Here is a 16,929-nt window from a genome sequence, read left to right as displayed (position 1 = left end):
TCTGTTTGATTTCAGTGAACTTTCTTCCTGACAATAAAATAATAAACATAAAATACAAACTAATAAAGAACATTTCTATGAATTATGTTTCAGTGATTATCCTGGCCTCCTCCTCATCTTCCTCACCTTCCTCACCTTCTTGTGTTTCAGGTGGTGTATCCTCACCGGCTGGCAGGATCTTCTCCTCGCCTCCCTCCACCTCCTCCTTACCCTCCTCCTGACTCCTCCCCTCCTCTCGTCCCCCCCTCTCCTTTGTTGGGGCGGACTCTCCGGTCTGGATGTGAGTGGTAGAGTCTCCTCCTCCGGCCTTCCAGTGCAGGAGGCCGCTGATGAAGCCGTTGGGTCTGCTGAGCTCCGCCCAGCGCTCATCCACCTCCTCCCACTCCTCCCCATCCTCCTCTACCTTGATTGGCAGCTTGTCGTACTTGCTGGCCTGTTGGGGGCGGGACTCTGCCTGCTCCTGGTGCTCCTCCTTCACCTCCACCTCCTCTTTGATAACAGGTTGCCCGTCTTTTACCTCCTCCTGAGCATTGATGCCGGGTGAAGCTGTAAGTAGCGGTGGCGTCACCTCCATCTCCTCCATTGAACTCAGTTGTATTCTCTGCTCCTCAGCTGATTGGTCTTTTGACTCTGAGACTGCAGCTGGCGTCTCCTTCAGCACCTCCTCCTCCTTCGCGGGGGAGTTCGGCAGGGGTCCCAGCAGGGTCCTCTGGCCCTCGGTTCCCACCTCATACTCCTCCAGGATACCGAAGATCTGGATGAGGCAGCGGCGGTAAAACTCCACGATGAGCTCGAGGAAACCAGGCAGCTGCAGGAGGACAGGAGGAGGTCAGCGGATCATTGACTACTCACACAGAATCTTAAACTTTAACCAGAACAGGCTGGTACAGACATGCTGCACAAACTGACACTTTCTACAAGGAATAAAACAACTTCAGGTTCTGATTGAATGCTGAACTTACAAGAAGGACACAATGATTTAGAATTTGTCGTACCTATTCATGAAGTTTGTTCAGTTTCTCCTCATGAAACATCTCTTAAAATCACTTCATTTGTTAAGGGAGTCTGGTGATGTTGTGGTGAACATAGTTAAAGGTAATAAGCAGCAGATTTGCTGACTGATGTCGGGGAATTGTTCAATTACAATATTTGTATCAAAATGTTAAAAATCTTATGTGAGCAATGGAAGCAACCATTAGTTTATTAGTTGACTGAAGGTAAATTAGTCACCAGCAGACATGTTGGGCTTCGTCACAACTTCAAAGGACTCATTGAAAGGGAAGACTTGGTTTGAACGGTTATGTGTGTGTGTGTGTGTGAGCGCACGTGCATGCGTGTGTGTGCGTGCGTGTGTGTGTGTTTGTGTGTGTGCGTGTGTCTGACCTGTGTGAGGCTGAAGGAGCCCACAGTGCTGTCGTCATACAGCAGGATGTTGATGGTGTCCAGAGCCCAGGTGCTCTCTGCCAACAGGCCGGACTTCAGTGACATCATCACCCGCCACGCCTCCGGGGTTCCTGATTGGACAAGATAAATCCCAGAGTTACAGAACTACGGAGAGCTGTGTGTGTGTGTGTGTGTGTGTGTGTGTGTGTGTGTGTGTGTGGTCTCACCTATGTCCTTGGCATTGAGCCGGCGTCGGGGCTTCAGTTTGGGGGGTGTGGCCTCCACAGAGCCGGGGGGGAAGGTGACCTCCCTGTTGATGAGGTGGAGGCTCTGAGCGGGTGGGGGTCCGGGGGGGACACCTGGATGCACCGGCTTTTTCATGGAGGGCAGGTAGGGGGTGCTGTTGGGGGACAGAGAGCCCCCCACAGGCCGGGGGAAGGAGGAGGGGCTGTGAGAGCGAGCCACATGGTTGGGGACAGTGGGCGTGGCCTGGAAGGAGGCGGGAGGCTGTCTGGAGGGCATGGGGGGCATCGAGGGTGAGGAGGACGAGGAGTGCGGGGGGTATGGTGGCTGCCGCTGGCCTGGATGACTGGGGGGCCACTGGCTGTCCTGGGGGGCTCGGCCCTCCTGGTCATCTCCTCGGCCCATTCCGGGGTACGGGGGCCCCTGGCCCTGCCGGCTGTATGTGTAGCCTATGTCAGTCCTGGGGTGCCACATGTTGGCCTGCGGCCCGTCCCCGGGACCCCCAGACACCGCTGGCGATCCTGAGCCCATCATGGCGTGCTGTGGAGGCCGTTCCCGTGGGTATTGGTACGGGTACTGGCCCTGGACCGGCCGCCGCTCGGGGCCCATGTAGGCCCCTCCTCCTCCGCCGTAGGGCCCGAACATGTCAGGCTGCTGAGAGCCGAACTGCTGCACGCCAAACGCTTCGCCTTCATGACGCTTCGCAGGAGGATACAGAGCCTCCATCGGACGCTTGTAACCCTGCAGACACACGACAGAGAAAAGTTCATACCTGCACTTCGAGCTGTCCACCTGTGATCGGATCAGCCAGGATGGATGTTGATACCAGGACAGAGATCCTGATTGGTCAGAACACGGCAGGACTTGTTTTCATGTCAGATTTTTTACAGTTCAGAGAATTTGTGAATGTGGATTTCGACTTTGATACATTTCAGTTCTGTGGTGATTTTAAAAAGATTTAGACAGAATTATTTTACACATAAATACAAAATATATAAATCTATAATCTTTTCATCTATTATCACCTGCTGCTGAGGGTACAGGGGCTGATGGGAACTGTAGGCCATGCTGTGAGGATACTGCTGCCCATAACCATCGTGTCCGGGCCTGAAGAGACGGAGCAGAATTAATATTCACACCTTCATTTAAAATACATGCAGACAAAAAACTCAAGCGAACACTTTCAAACTGTCCTCTGTCACCTCTGATGGGGGTATCTGTTGGGGTACATGCCGGCCTCGTTTCCAGACGGACCCATGTTGTTCTGTCCTCCAGGGGGCGCCATGCCTCCCTCAGGCCCCATCACATGATCCGGCCTGCAGGACACAAGAAGACAACATTTTTATTCCAAATCAAAAGAAGAAGACGAAGGAGAAAGAAGAAGAAAGAGAAGAAGAATAAGAAGAGTCAGAGGAAGACGAAGAAGAAGAAAAAGAAGAAGAACTATGCACAGAATACAAACACTACAATCATGTACAAATTCTGCCCTGATCTGATGTCTGATCAGTTTACCTCCGCTCGTAGCCGGGCCCGTAGGGGTACTGGGGCCTGGGGCCCATCCCTGTCAGGGGCCCAGAGGGCGGCCCGCGGGGGTACATGTCCTGCATGGCACCGCCAGGCATCTGACCAGGACCAAAGGCCTCACCGGGCCCCGGACCTGAAGAAAAATAAGAAATAAACAACACAATTGAATTAGATGGAAGTTTAAAAGGACAGCTACTCTGAGTCATAGAAAACTTGTTTGGTTCAGTTGTTTATTTCATTAACTTGTCTACAATATACTACTGTTAATCAAAACCCAGAAAGTGCTCAGTGGTGATGTAATGTGAATGCAATATGAGCACACAGGCTAAAATATCACTGACTGATGATAAAACAGGGAGGTTTTGACCACCAGGGAGCAGCAGAGCGTAAAAACTGTTATTAAAGCCCTGAATATAAAGCAGCACGAGTCCATTTCCACACAGCTGCTGCTGCTGTTGTTGTTTTACTGGTTTACTGGTTTTACTTCACATCCTGGGTCAGCTGGGCAGAAGACAAAGAAAGAAAACTTAACGTAGAAAATTTGCTGATGATAACAATGACAAATCTGTCAGAGAGAGTGTTTCCAAAGTTATTAGAGTTCTTCCAAACTCAGATACTCTTAAAATCACTACATTTGTTAAGGGAGTTTGGTGATATTGTGGTTACCAGTTCAATGGTTGTGGTCAACCAATGTGGTCTGATGTGTCCACTCCTCACCTTTCCTTGGTCCTCCGTACGGGTCTTTGTTGGCATCATACTGCATCCTCATTGAGGGGTCTGCTGGGCCTCCTCCCTGCTGGTAGGGGGCGCCACCTCGCTTGTTGTGGAAGGCTGGATCGCTGCCTTCAGAGAACGGGTCGTGGATGCTCACTCCTCCCACGTTCCTGAGAGAAACAACAGCAGAACATGAGAACAGAAATTCAAAATATTCATACGATGTGCACAAGAATGAGATTTTTTAAAATTTGCATCATAAAATAATGTAACTAAGAGAAATGATCAACTGGAAATACTGAAAGCAAGTTCAATCTGAACAGGATTCAATTTTGATCATCAATACAGTCTTTTTCTTTCCCTCCAGCCCTGCTGAAGGAAAAAATACAACACTTCAGAGACAACACAGCTACCTTAGCGTTAGCCTGCAGCTAGCTGAGCATTAGCCTGCAGCTAGCTGAGCATTTGCCTGCAGCTAGCTTATAGCTTAGCGTTCGCCTGCAGCGTGATTTCAAGATTCTTCTCGGACATGTTGGTCGATTTTATTTTCCAGAGATCCTTTAATAATTAGATTTTTAAGAGGGTTCACTCCTGACAGATTTGAGAAACTGAACTTTGTAACAAACTGAATTTGTGTCTTTTGTTGTTCATTGCTGAATCACTGAAGGCTGCTGTTTGTTGTCTGTTTCTGGAGAATATCATTCGACTTGTCAAAAAGAGACCAGGATAAAGTCAAGCTGTTGTTGTAAAAGACACCTCTCTTTGCATCTCTGTAAAGTGTCGATCTCTTTACTGTCTGACATCTATCTGTGGATTTTGTATCTTCCTCAAACTGTACCAGGTTCCAGCAGATCATTTGAGAATCAGACTGACAGTTTAACCAAATGCTCCAAACTACACTCAAGATATACCTGTTTCCAGGCTGGGGGCCCATCTGGCTGTGCGGGGTGGAGACGGAGGTCGGGGGCTTCAGGTCTCCGGGGGCTTCGGTCAGGGAGCTGCTGCTTGACTGAGGGGTGTTGGGGCCCTGCAGGGAGCCCGAGTTGGCTGCAGAGATACAGACCAGACAGATAACCTGCTGAGAACAAGCGTTACGTGTCATCATGTGACGTCACACTGCAGTTACTCAGACATGTTTATAAAAACCCCAAAAAACAGGAGGACCAGCAGCAACCGGGAACAACAAAACTCTAAGTCTTCTGGAGCAGGATGGATATTTTAGTCCTTGTGGGCTCCAGTTTTGGGGGCTCACAGCTTCCTGAATACATGAAACAGCTGCTTCAACAAATCTGCGTGGGTGGGACTTATTACAGATACTGATTGATGTTAACAGTAGTCAATAGCGATGAATGCGAGTTACGTCCTTCCACTGACTCTGACCAGACCGGCAGTCAAACCGGGACGGAGCAGCTCAGCCACAGAGAAGATGGAGGGACGGGGAGTTTGGTACCGAGGTGGGTCGGCTCGTAGCACCCCAGGGCTGACTCGGCTAACAGGACTGTCACCACCCGATCTGAGTGGCACATGTGCAAACACGTTAGCCATCTTGGAAAGACAAGTAGGGCAAATATCCGTGGACAGATCACACACATGACTGCAGTAAAATACGTTTTAAGGTTCCCTGAGCTACACTGATTATGATGCTCCAACACGGTGATGTCAGATTGTTCCTAGAATACCATTAAAACACAGACAGAGAGAGAGAGGCATCGTGGGAATTAGGTCAGATTGAGGTCACTATTGTTTACATTCACACTCTCCTCTCATGCCTCACAACTCACTCTGCTCCGCTGTTACATCATCACAAGTGAGTGTGTGTGTGTGTGTGTGTGTGTTCTTTTACTGGTTACATAGTGAGGACCACTGTTTAAAGTGAAACCAAGGGTCTTTTTGTGAACGTATCCGAGTCAAACGTTCGTTTAAAAAGCATAATTACGATGAAAGCTCCACTTTTAAGATTTACCATATTTTCGTGTGAAAATCATTTTCAATTGAGTGCTGAAGCAAATACTATGTTAGCATCAAGATCACTATTTTTAAAACACTAAGAAGGCTCGACACAACATAGTTTGAAGCCTTAAGTTAGAAATATATCAGGGTAATGTCGTGTGTGTGTGTGTGTGCGCTCCTTCGTCTTCTTCTTCCACCTATCTACACTTTTTTCAGTTTTAAACAACTTAATAAACTTGTGAACAGTTTCTGAGGCGCCCCCTCAATCGGCTTCTTGTTTTTATTCTTTATGGGGACCATTTAATTACACTAGTTAAGTGTTTGTAGGGTCCACATTAATATTCTTGTTTTTAGTGCTTGTGGGGACTATGTTGACACACCTCCTCATGTTCATACCTTGACACACCGGGACGAACCTCACAGGTTTCTTCAGAGTTATGAGAATCTTACAGGATGTGTAGTACTTGCTGTGGTTAACTCCTTTAAGAAAACAGGTGATTCCTCACCTGGGGAGGGCGGCTGGATCTTGGCTTGGAGTGACGGAGGTTTCTTGGTGTCTCCGGTGGGTCCCAGGGCCTCAGGTGGAGGCTCCTCCCCTCGCTCCACCTTACACTCGTAGGCGAACAGGTACTGGATGTACTGCTTCTTCAGAGAGCTGGCCGAGCTGCTGGACGTCCCCACGTTCAACTGTGACGACAACTCCCTCCACTTCTTATTTTTATTCACCTGAGGAGGAGGAGAAGAATTCATCGTCAAACCAACATAAAAACAGACAAGAAGCAGCAACAAACCAGCTGAAAACAAAGATGTTTATAAAAATGTGGGCTACATGTTTCTTTGTGAAATCTCTGGTGTTTATTAACAATCAGTATGAACTGAAACTCAATCTGAATGTTTAATCAGTCACTTTGTGAATGTTAACTGACACTGTCCATTTGTTTGTTTTTTAAACCAGACGATTAATCAAGAAAATAATCAGCAGATTAATATTTACTGTAAGACGTCTTAAATTACAGCTCTCGCCTTTAATTAGTAATGAACAACAATAATGAAATGGCTAAAAATAAAATACACATTCAATCACAAAGCAGATGAAAATAATCAAACACACAAAAAATAAGTCTTATGCTCTAACTGACGTCTCACCATGGCCAGGCCTCCGATCTCTCGGACAGCCAGGTAGAGTCTGCAGAGGTCCAGAGGTTTCTTTCCGACGGCGGGCAGGTTTGGGACGGGCGTCCCCCTCTCCTCCATGAAGGACAGGTACCGGTCGACCCACAACCTCCTCTCGGGCTCAGAGCCCATCTCATAGATGAGAGTGATCTTCTCGTTGGTCATGGTGGCCACGCTGGGCTTCTGGAGAGACCGAAACATGGAGACCACGGTCAGCATCCAGTTTACAGACCAACCAGAGAAGGACTGCACAATAAGACCACCAACAATCACACAGCAGACTAACGTACCAGCCAAAATCCACCAGAGTCTGACACTTGTTTTCTTCCATCCATCACGTATTTCAATAAAGTGTACTAAGATACAGAGACGTCCACTCACTTTCATCGTCCTGAGTTAGAGGCAGTTATCACATGAAACCAAAACTATCTGACTGGAGAGATGTCAGTAGATATTCATCTGTTATTGGGTGAACTGAGCCTTTAAATATCAATACTTTACATGTGCAGGCTTATGGAACCAATTTATTAAGTCTCAAATGATTTTGAATTTTCAGGATGGAAAACATGTTTTGCGTTGAACAGGTGACGAACACAATATTTTGGTTTGTCTAGCCATTTATTAATCCGTCATTTATAATTAAAATGTATCACTACAGCAAAAAGTTGCACACGTTTCATATTTGTAAACATCTGTTGGTAAATCTGGTTACACGTGGCTGGAGAACAAGTCAAGCTGAAGTTAAAATGTTTTGTTTTTTTATTGTGCAGTCCGACACAACAGACACGTACGGTCACATCACAATGACACAAAGCCACAGTGCGACCCCGCCTTCCTCACTTCAGTGCAGAATACATGTTCATCCAAACACTGAGTCAACTGAGAGTCAGTGGAGTCAAAACATTTCCTTCAGTTTAAAAGCTGATGACTCAGTTTTTGTTCTGTAAATGTATTCACACATCAAAAAACATTGTTTACAGGGCAGTGAGTTGTTTTAAAGTCTGGCTTGTGGGCAAAGTTCATAAACAATGACCTCAAGGATGAGCATCATTTTATCTAAAGGAACAGTTCGCCCAAAAATGTAAACTCAGTCATCATCTCCTCCCTCCATGATGATGAAAAGCTGGAGACTTGATTTAAAACGAACATCTCCTCAGATCAGTTAGTGATGTGTTCTCTGCTGCAGACTGAGATCACAGCAGACGAGCTGATGGAGACTTCTGATGTTTAAATCAAGTCTCAGCTGCTTCAGTTGTTCAGCAGAATTCTGCAACTCTGTTTACTGAGAAGCTCCAGAACTGTTCTGTGGACCACGACACTTCATCATTTATATCAGCACGAGTTTAACATATTTCTGGTGTATTCTTTAATAAAATGATGCTGATCAGACGTCCTTGATTTCAGTCCCTTTGTGCTGAAAAACATTACGTGAAGTCGTTTTAAACTACAGGAACCAGCTCCGTCTGAGTAGGTTGGGCGGCACTGTGGCAGAATGTCAGAACTGAAAACACAAACAGACGATCGACCGCTGAACTCGTCACAGCTGAATGAAAACTGACACAGAAACAAAGATGGCCGACAGCAAAGTCACAGCTCAAACTGAGAGACTTTCTCATTAAAAACAGTTTTAACTATTAAAAGTCCAGTTCGTCTTTCTCGTGTTTTCAAAGCTTTGGTTGATTCATAAACTGTTTCTCACTCTTTCATAAAGATGTCCAATTTTTTGATCACGTTTTTTTATGAATCCAGCTGAAGTCAACTGACAGAAATGGAAGTCTTTCCCACATTCTAGGTAGCTGATCTCAACAAGACGTAAAACATTATAAATATAGAAAATGGTGCAACTCCATCGCTTACGCTGCAAAGCTGAGAATATCTCAACTTCTGAAAAAACCTTGAAAAACACGATGTGTGCTGAAAGGGAGATGCAAATCTGCAAGTTGAAAATAATGAACTGAAGTGAGATTTCTGGTGACGCTGTGTTGTGAAAGTCTATCAGCGACGTCTTGTTAATGTCACTGATGTCCGGACATTGAACAACGATGGACGAGAGGATAGTGATCAGTAATCATGGCTGTTTGCAGACACACAGAGCTGTACGATGACACATCTGCTGCACTGAGACAAGGCAAACACAGAGCTGGCGAGGAGGGAAGTGAGCGAGGAAGTCAGACTACCTGGTAAGTCATTTAAATGTGTCTCAGCACAGCATAGCTCTGATCGATCTGAACTCCATCAGGGAAAAAGCTTTTTAAAAGTAGTTTGCTTGTCGTCTGGCCGACAGACCCGATGAAACACGAGTTCAGACTTTTTACACTATGATGTTTATTACATTAGATCAGAAATCTTTCTTCTGGGTTCATACTAACGTGGTAAAACAGATTCATTCAGTCTTCATCTACATGCTGCTCACAGTTACTATTTATTGATTTTGGACGGACATATGCGACCTGGACACCTGTCGGCCTCAGGTAGGGCTGGAAGCTGACGTCACCCAGCTGGGTGCTGAGCGAGTAATGGCGATTAAAGTGAATAACGCCTCCATCAAACCTGCGTATGTAAACGTGGTCTCATGTGGTCAGACCACCTCTGAATCAGTGATCGGATCTCATTATAAAGTCACAGGAGCTCTAACAAATCTAACAATTTTGTCAAATTAAGAAGCAGACGATTCCGTTTTTAAATCAGAAAGTTTGATTTGAACCTGAACTCCATGGATTCTTTTAAAATGAGAAAGTCTCACGTTTAACATGAACAAAGTCAGACTGCGATGTGAAAAAAACAATAAAAACAATTTTAAAAAAGGCAGATTTTGTACTTTATATCAGACGGAAGCACGATGCTGTTTCATCCAATGAAAACCTTGCATCTCCAAAAAGTCACATGTTGTAAACTAAACTAACTTAAATAAAGGAAACGTGTGACTTCAACATGGTTTATAAACAGAGTCGGACTGAAAGCAACAGAATCTGGAGTTACGAGGTTTTCACACATCAGCAGCAGGAAGTAGGTGATGAAGGTGAACAGCCGTCGAACAAAAAAAAAAACAAATACACCAAATAAATGTGCTTTGCGTTGCACTTACGGGGCTGGTTGACGTCTTGGGCCAGGCGGGGCTGCTAATGCTATCACTGTCCTCCCCGTGACAGGAGGACAGACTAGCTGAGCTGGGGGACATGGGGGAGGGAGTGGGGGGCTTGGACACACACTGAGAGCTGTAGCTGTCCTGTGACACAAAACACACACACACACACACACACACACACACAGAACAGAGCCATGTGGTGAGGGGACATCAGGACGGCCGAGTACAAATAAATAAAATATACAGAAAGAGAGATTTGTTGTAACGTTTCAAAGAGCACACACACAGCTCGACATTCACAGAGCGGACAAGCCGACAGTGAAAACCTTTAGCGTTAGTATTTAGCAGCTGGCAGCAGGTCGACAGGTTCACGTTGCTCATTAAATCACACGGCAGGCAGAAAGCAACACACAACAAACAAGTCTGGTTATCAACCCTCAGACGACCAAACCTTCAGTCAAGTAACTGACTTAAAAAGGTGGAACCGCTAACTGCTGCTCATTGAACTATCTGCCATCGCGACCAGCTGCTGTTAGCTCGTAGCTCAGTTAGCTGTAGAGCTAAGTGGCCCTGACAGCAGACCGGGCCTGAACTCAGCATCCGAGAGTGACGGAGGTCAGTGAGAAGACAGAGGTGATTCACAGCAACCAGAGCAGGACTATGACTACGTACAGATGTATTAAAATATTTCCTTTCTTGACTGAAACTGTTGCTGTGTCTCAGTTCAGGGTCTGCATCCTCTGAAGGACTCGGCCTTTGTGGTCTTTGAAGGTGAGTCCTTCAGAGAGACCTTGTTAACCTCGTCAGCCGTTGTTAAATGTGACGGTCTAGCCTTTGGAGCATTTCCTGGTTGCGTCACCAGATGTTTTACCCTTACAACACAATTTCTGCTGCCCAGGCCCGCGAAAGTGACGATCTACGCCATTTTCTTGGCAAATCTTGGGTTATGTGAGGCTACAAAGGATTGTAACTGTACATCCTCCAAAAACAGGGAGAAGGAGGAGCATCTGGAGGATTGGGACAGCCTTCACATTGGCCTTCAAATGCCTCCAAAGGATGCAGACCTGAACTGAGACACAGCACATGTAGCTGTCACTATCATCTCTTGAGCCACAAAGTGATGTTAGGAGACAGGACAGGCCGGGGCTAGCTAGTTAGCATGCTAACTTCAGTAGACATCTCTGAAACAGAGAACAAAGACGTCTTTCACATAATATATTGTGTTTTTAATCTTAGCTCATGTTTTGACTGTTTCGAACTAAAGTTCTGGCCTTATCTTTAGTATTTCCCCTTTAAGTTTAATGAATGATTTATCTCTCATAACGCGCCTGAAGGTAATTTAAGATGATGTGTAAATGCAAATTGACACAGATGTCACCTTTCAGCAACACAACAGGCAGGTGCTCACCTCTGCTGTTATTTTGAGTTATTCTCCGAAATCAATCGAGTTATCTGAGAAAATATGTTATGATTTCTAACAGCCAACTGAGCTTCTAGACTTTAAAGTTTCCACCCTGTTGTCTCACATCTATTCTGAGTTCTCTCTGACAGCTTACATGAAAAAAAAAGCCCACACCTAACCTGCAAAGCATCAAACTCTGAGCAAACTGCTTCAGCACAAAACACGAAGCAGCAAAAATTAGCAGCAACACGGCGTCTCTAGAGAAACACTCCAGAGCAACTCCTCGACAAACTGCACACACAAAGTCATCAAGTGAAGCCGAGTCGCAGCAGAGACAAAGACGAGTCGTCTCACGTAACCCCGACCGCCAGATCTCCATCCTGCACAGATCTGTGATCAAGGCCAACTCTTCACTACAGGATAATGAGGCGAGGCAAGTCAAAGGAGAGCAGCGAGGAGGAGAAGTCAGAGCTTTCAAAACTCTCCAGCTGCTGAGCTGAGAGTGAACTAAACAAGGGGGGAAAACAAGATAAAACACGCAGGAGAAGAAGAAAAACTCTCAACAGAAGCTGCGTCTGAAGGAACTCATGACTCTCTGGCTCATGTTGGCAGGAACTGGTTATTTTTGGGTTTTCTATAACTACTCCAAAGCAGCCAAACCCAGATGAAGTGTAACGAACACCATGCTGCTGGAAACAAATTGATCAATACTGTCGAACAAAATGAGGAGCGCCAACTACTCAAACTTCTCCTGGAACAAACAGACTCCACTCTAAAAAGTGAACAAGTCAACCTGGATGACAGTTTACTTCCACAAGCTGCCAACAAAGTCTGACAGATGCTGTTTATAAAACCTTCTGTTGTGTCTGTCTCATATGGCTCATATAAGTTGATTAATTTAACAAGAAACATCCTTAAACTCTTTTTCCAAGTCACACAGGCCAACAACTATTTAGTTAGTTTATCAGCTGATGAGGATTTTTCTCTGCTCATTAACATTCCTCCACCAAAACTACAGACTGCTCCTTTTCAGTCATATTAAAGCTGCGGTTAGGGAGAAAATCTCTCAGCATCCTGATAGCAATCAATAAAAAAAGGTGATGTGAAATGTGAAATCTGACATATTTTTGTAGCTGACCCTGAAGTTAGCACCTGGTTCCATCCACAAGAACCTTGTGAGATTATTGAATTGGTTTTTGGATTATTACAGAAAATAATCTCTGTTACAAACACAAGTTTATGATACTTAATCTTCACAGATGAGCACAGACAGACGACGAAAACGTCACTACCACTGAGTGTCTCACTACACGATTCATACACGTTTTCCACATCCAAACCTTGAAGTCCGGAGGTCTGGGAACACAAATCAATAATACTTCTTTGAGGGGTGTCTGGGCTTCACATAGCTTCATCTAGTTGTTCCTACTGTTTGGAAAAAGGGCCGACACTTTCAAAAAATCCTCGGCAGGCGATCAGATGAACCATCTGTCTAACTTACTTCAACCAATCAGATCAATAGTAGTAAAGCGCTGCCACCAGTGGAGCCAGCTGGTAAATCAAACTCTGACTGAAGAACAAAAACATCTTTTCCTCCAAGAGAAGCTTTCGGTGGCTCTCCAGGGATGTTTCCTCTGAAGAGATACTCTTCAGTTCTGATGCTACAGCGGCTACGCTAACCTCTGGAGGACCTGCCATTGTTGTTTCCAAGCAAACAGCACACTTCCCTCGCTGGTCCTCACACCAGATAAGTTGTTGATACATGAAACGATCTGGAAACTATTTGGAAAAGGCACTTTCAAGAAATAATTGGCAAGTGGTTGGACGGACCATCCGTCTAACCACCAACCAATCAGGCCAATTGTAGGAGAGTCAGCTAGAAACTGAAATCAGTGGAGAGAAGAGTAAAAACATCATTTCTTCAGAGTTGTTCTTTGCTCTTCTTCAATTAAATAAACTCTCCTGTATTTTTACACCTGATGCTAAAGCAGCTACGCTAACCTCTGGAGGATCCGCCATTGTTGTTTTCAAACCAACATGCGTTTCTCTCGCTGGTCGTCACACCCTGAACCACTCCTACAGCTGTGAGTAAGTCCTCATAGGACGCTGAACAACTGTGTTTTGGCCACAAGCTCACAAATTTAGTTCAGAGGGGAACCAGATGTATAAAGGTGTTCAGGGATCTGATCATGTTGCCTCCATGAAGTCCAAAAAGAAGACTGGAACTTCAGGAATCTGGATGAGGTCCAGAACACACTGCAGGGATTATTAATCTGCATCCAAAGTGCTTCACTAATACTCACAGCTGCCACTGAAACACCTGTATCAGTGCTGTTAGGATGCATTCTTGCATTAAACTCAGCACACATGCATCTGTTAGAGCATGCTGTGAGCTGGCGTGATCTGCAGAGCAAACAGCCTCTGTGATTGGTCAACAAAGCCAAAGGACGCACCTTGGGTTTGGGTGGTTCGGTGGCAGGACAGACTCCCTCCTTACTGAGCTCAACCCTCTGCTTGACATCTGGATGAGCTCCAATCCCCTCTGCTGGCATCATCATGGGGCCTGACAGACAAACCACGAGGTCATTAATGAAACTGTTCCAATAAATACTCCTGATGCTAACAGGCGCTGAGATCTATGGTCCTACCTGAGGACGGGGCGTTGTAGGGGGGTCCCTGCGGTGTCATCCTCCCAGAGTTGCTGCCTGGTTGCTGGCTGTAGTGACCTGCAGGGCCTCCAGGACCGCCAGGGCCCATTCCTCCCATCGGTGCCATGCCCAGATAGCTGCCCTGCCTGGACACCACAGAAGAAAAGGGGGTTTAATTATTACAATGAGATGTGATCAAACCGATGAGGCAGCAGCTCACATGCGGGAAGTTACGCTGAGGAAGGAGATGAAGTGTCCGTCTGCAGGAGTCGTGCAGTTATGGCCCGTGTCCACATGTTAGCTAACAGTTTCCAATGAGGAGCGAGCGTCCACGGCAGCAGGCAGACGCCCAGAGAAAAGACACAGCGTCCAGCATCTTTTGCCTGAGCGCTACACAGCTGCTCTGTGGCTTTTTGTCTTTTTCCTGGCCTAGGCGTTAACAATCACTGTAATTTTGTCAAATAAATAATGTCAAATAAAAAGACAAAAAGATAGTAAACGACATGCACAGCCAGCGCTTTTCTTCTCTAAAGAAACACTATGTGGACTCGGGTCTTATTAGAGAGAGAAACACAGCTGTGTAAGAGAAAAAACAGAGAAAGGACCGAAAGATTTCATATAAACTGTTCTTGTATTCTCAAGATCAGTGGTAAATTAGCTAACAACTCTCCAGCATGCGACCTTCTCACATCGAGAGCCCGACTGAAGTATCATGTACACGTTTCACACATTTAGCTTCAGCAGCGGTGAATATTAAAACAGTTTGTTTAATTTCCCGATGAAGACACATGAGCAACAGCAGCAGCCTCACTGAAGCCATGCAGGACTCATCAGAGGACAGGAAGTGGTCCTGTTAGTAAAACCACCCGGAACCTCTCAGTGTGCAGCAGAGCCTGACACACACAGACACGGCAAGCAGCATTTTTTTCAAAATGGTCGGTTTTGTTAATAAAGATTCTAATCCAACCAGGGAACCTGAAGAAGAAGGAAGGGTCATTATGTCACTGCATCTCAGTCTGAGGCCGGACTGTGGCGTCAGCTGAATTGAAGTCAATGGGAGATGATGGAGAAACACACCCAACATATCTTAGAGAAATGAAGACACACTTCAGAGAGGAGTTTTCAACCAAATGACAGGGCTGATAATTCTGTGATCAAACGAGGCAGATCCCACTAGTTTCTGCTGATGAGACTGCAGTTACAGCAGCGCAAACAGGAGATTTTCCTCCACGAGATCAAGGAACAAACAACGTTTGGATCGGAATCTCAGATGTTAACCTCGTCTCTGAAGTGTGTTCTTTCATTCTCTGGAGGCATTTCTCCATCAGAGGTCATCAGACATAGATATGTTGGGTTTTAGTCCCGCGCCACCGTCTGACCCAAAGCAAGATTTGGTTATGTAATGACCCTCACTTATATTCTAAGTTCCTTGAATCCAATGAAGAACCACTTAAGGAAAGAAAACAGAACTTAAGTTAAATATTTGCGTATCTGTCAGGCTGTGCTCCCAAACCTACCCATAATGCTCAGGGGGGGTCTGCAAGGTGGGCTTGGGCTGAACATAGGTTTCCTGCTGGGAGTGGTGAGGAGGAGGAGGAGGGTGAGGAGGAGGAGGATGAGGGGGCTGAAGGGTAGGAGAGAGGGCAGGTCGACCGCCGGGCCAGGACTGGTTGTGGTAGGCAGGGGAACGAGCGAAGGGAGGCCTGGAGGGATGGATGGACGAGGCAGAAGCAACAGAAACTGACAACTTTCCTCTGCAGCTTCAAACAATAACACATATTTTAAAAATGTCAAACACAAAACTCTGCAAACAGCCAATGAGAGGATCTGTTTCTTTTCTTGGACCTGATGTGTTGAGCAACTCTCTCCTCGTCTTCAGTATCAGCACAGATGAACGTCCAAAACACAGCTAGAGTTGTTGTAGTCGCTTATAAAAAAAGATTTTTAACAGCAGCAGATAATTTAATGTCAATTTGTTTAATACAATTTTTGAAAATGAAATGCTGACGGACTGTATTTGATAGTTGAGCTCTAACCCGTTCTAACTGTTTAGGCCACATTTTGTCTCGTTTAAAAAAAAAGTTCATAAACAACAAACAAGAAACAAATCTGATGATTCTGATGATTTAAAATTAACCTGACAACTGAACCAAAGAGCACAAACCCAGAGAGAAGTGACAGTCAGCTGCTGACGAGGACTGAACCGATCAATTAAACCCAGCAGACAAACGATGACAGACGTGTGTGTCAGATGTTGGAGCCTCTCTGAATCTGTTCTTAAAACTGTTTCTAGACAAATAACTATTTAATAACTGAAGCAACAGAAAGTAAAGAAAATCATCAAAAAAACAAAGAGAATGTTCTGTGATAATTTAAATGTGTGTAAAATGAACGAGTGCTGACAGGTTAAACCTTTTTCTTCACATGAATATCTAAACTGATTCTCTGTGACTCACCTGCCCTGGGCGGCTGCTGCAGACGTCGAGGAGGAGTTGGCACTTGGCCCGACGTTGGGGCCGATCTCGGGTAGTTTGCGGACGGCATTGGGCCCCGGAGGCCCCATACCCTGACCAGCAGGCTGTGGCATGCCGGGGGAGGTTGGGGCCATGGCGCTCCCTCCAGCAGGGTAAGGCCGCCCCCCCGGGCCAGGCCCGGGTCCTCGACCTGCTGGGGTGGATGGTCCCTGACCGTGCATGGGACTGCTGGCGTTCAACCCCAAGCTGTTGGCTAAACTGGGGCCCGGGCCAGGGCTGCTGTAGTTGGCACTGGGGGCCCCTCCATAGTGGGGGGGACGGGGGTAGTTACCT

The 16,929-nt window shown here is 46.0% G+C and overlaps 2 protein-coding genes across 10 annotated transcripts in view; both read right to left on the bottom strand.

Annotated features, from left to right (window-relative positions):
• LOC115574089 (NACHT, LRR and PYD domains-containing protein 14-like) overlaps positions 1–16,929 on the bottom strand; it is a 915,401-nt gene that overhangs the window by 12,984 nt on the left and 885,488 nt on the right. The gene's annotated exons all lie outside the window — the stretch shown is intronic.
• arid1b (AT-rich interactive domain 1B) overlaps positions 1–16,929 on the bottom strand; it is a 36,635-nt gene that overhangs the window by 2,193 nt on the left and 17,513 nt on the right. For 4 of the 9 annotated variants that reach the window (XM_030405322.1, XM_030405316.1, XM_030405318.1 and 1 more), the window contains 15 exons: positions 16,579–16,927; positions 15,640–15,825; positions 14,123–14,268; positions 13,928–14,037; positions 10,073–10,213; positions 6,961–7,170; positions 6,321–6,540; positions 4,776–4,911; positions 3,868–4,034; positions 3,139–3,283; positions 2,829–2,942; positions 2,652–2,733; positions 1,611–2,367; positions 1,384–1,514; positions 127–808 (listed from right to left, as the gene is read on the bottom strand). In XM_030405322.1, coding sequence (XP_030261182.1) covers positions 127–808; positions 1,384–1,514; positions 1,611–2,367; positions 2,652–2,733; positions 2,829–2,942; positions 3,139–3,283; positions 3,868–4,034; positions 4,776–4,911; positions 6,321–6,540; positions 6,961–7,170; positions 10,073–10,213; positions 13,928–14,037; positions 14,123–14,268; positions 15,640–15,825; positions 16,579–16,927 — 3,576 coding nt within the window. The remainder of the gene's footprint in view (positions 1–126; positions 809–1,383; positions 1,515–1,610; positions 2,368–2,651; positions 2,734–2,828; positions 2,943–3,138; positions 3,284–3,867; positions 4,035–4,775; positions 4,912–6,320; positions 6,541–6,960; positions 7,171–10,072; positions 10,214–13,927; positions 14,038–14,122; positions 14,269–15,639; positions 15,826–16,578; positions 16,928–16,929) is intronic. The other 5 variants (XM_030405314.1, XM_030405315.1, XM_030405323.1 and 2 more) reach the window with 5 other exon arrangements.

The sequence above is a fragment of the Sparus aurata genome, chromosome 22 (assembly GCF_900880675.1).
Source record: "Sparus aurata chromosome 22, fSpaAur1.1, whole genome shotgun sequence".
In the NCBI taxonomy this organism is placed as follows: domain Eukaryota; kingdom Metazoa; phylum Chordata; class Actinopteri; order Spariformes; family Sparidae; genus Sparus; species Sparus aurata.
This window is presented reverse-complemented; position numbering and strand designations above follow the sequence as displayed.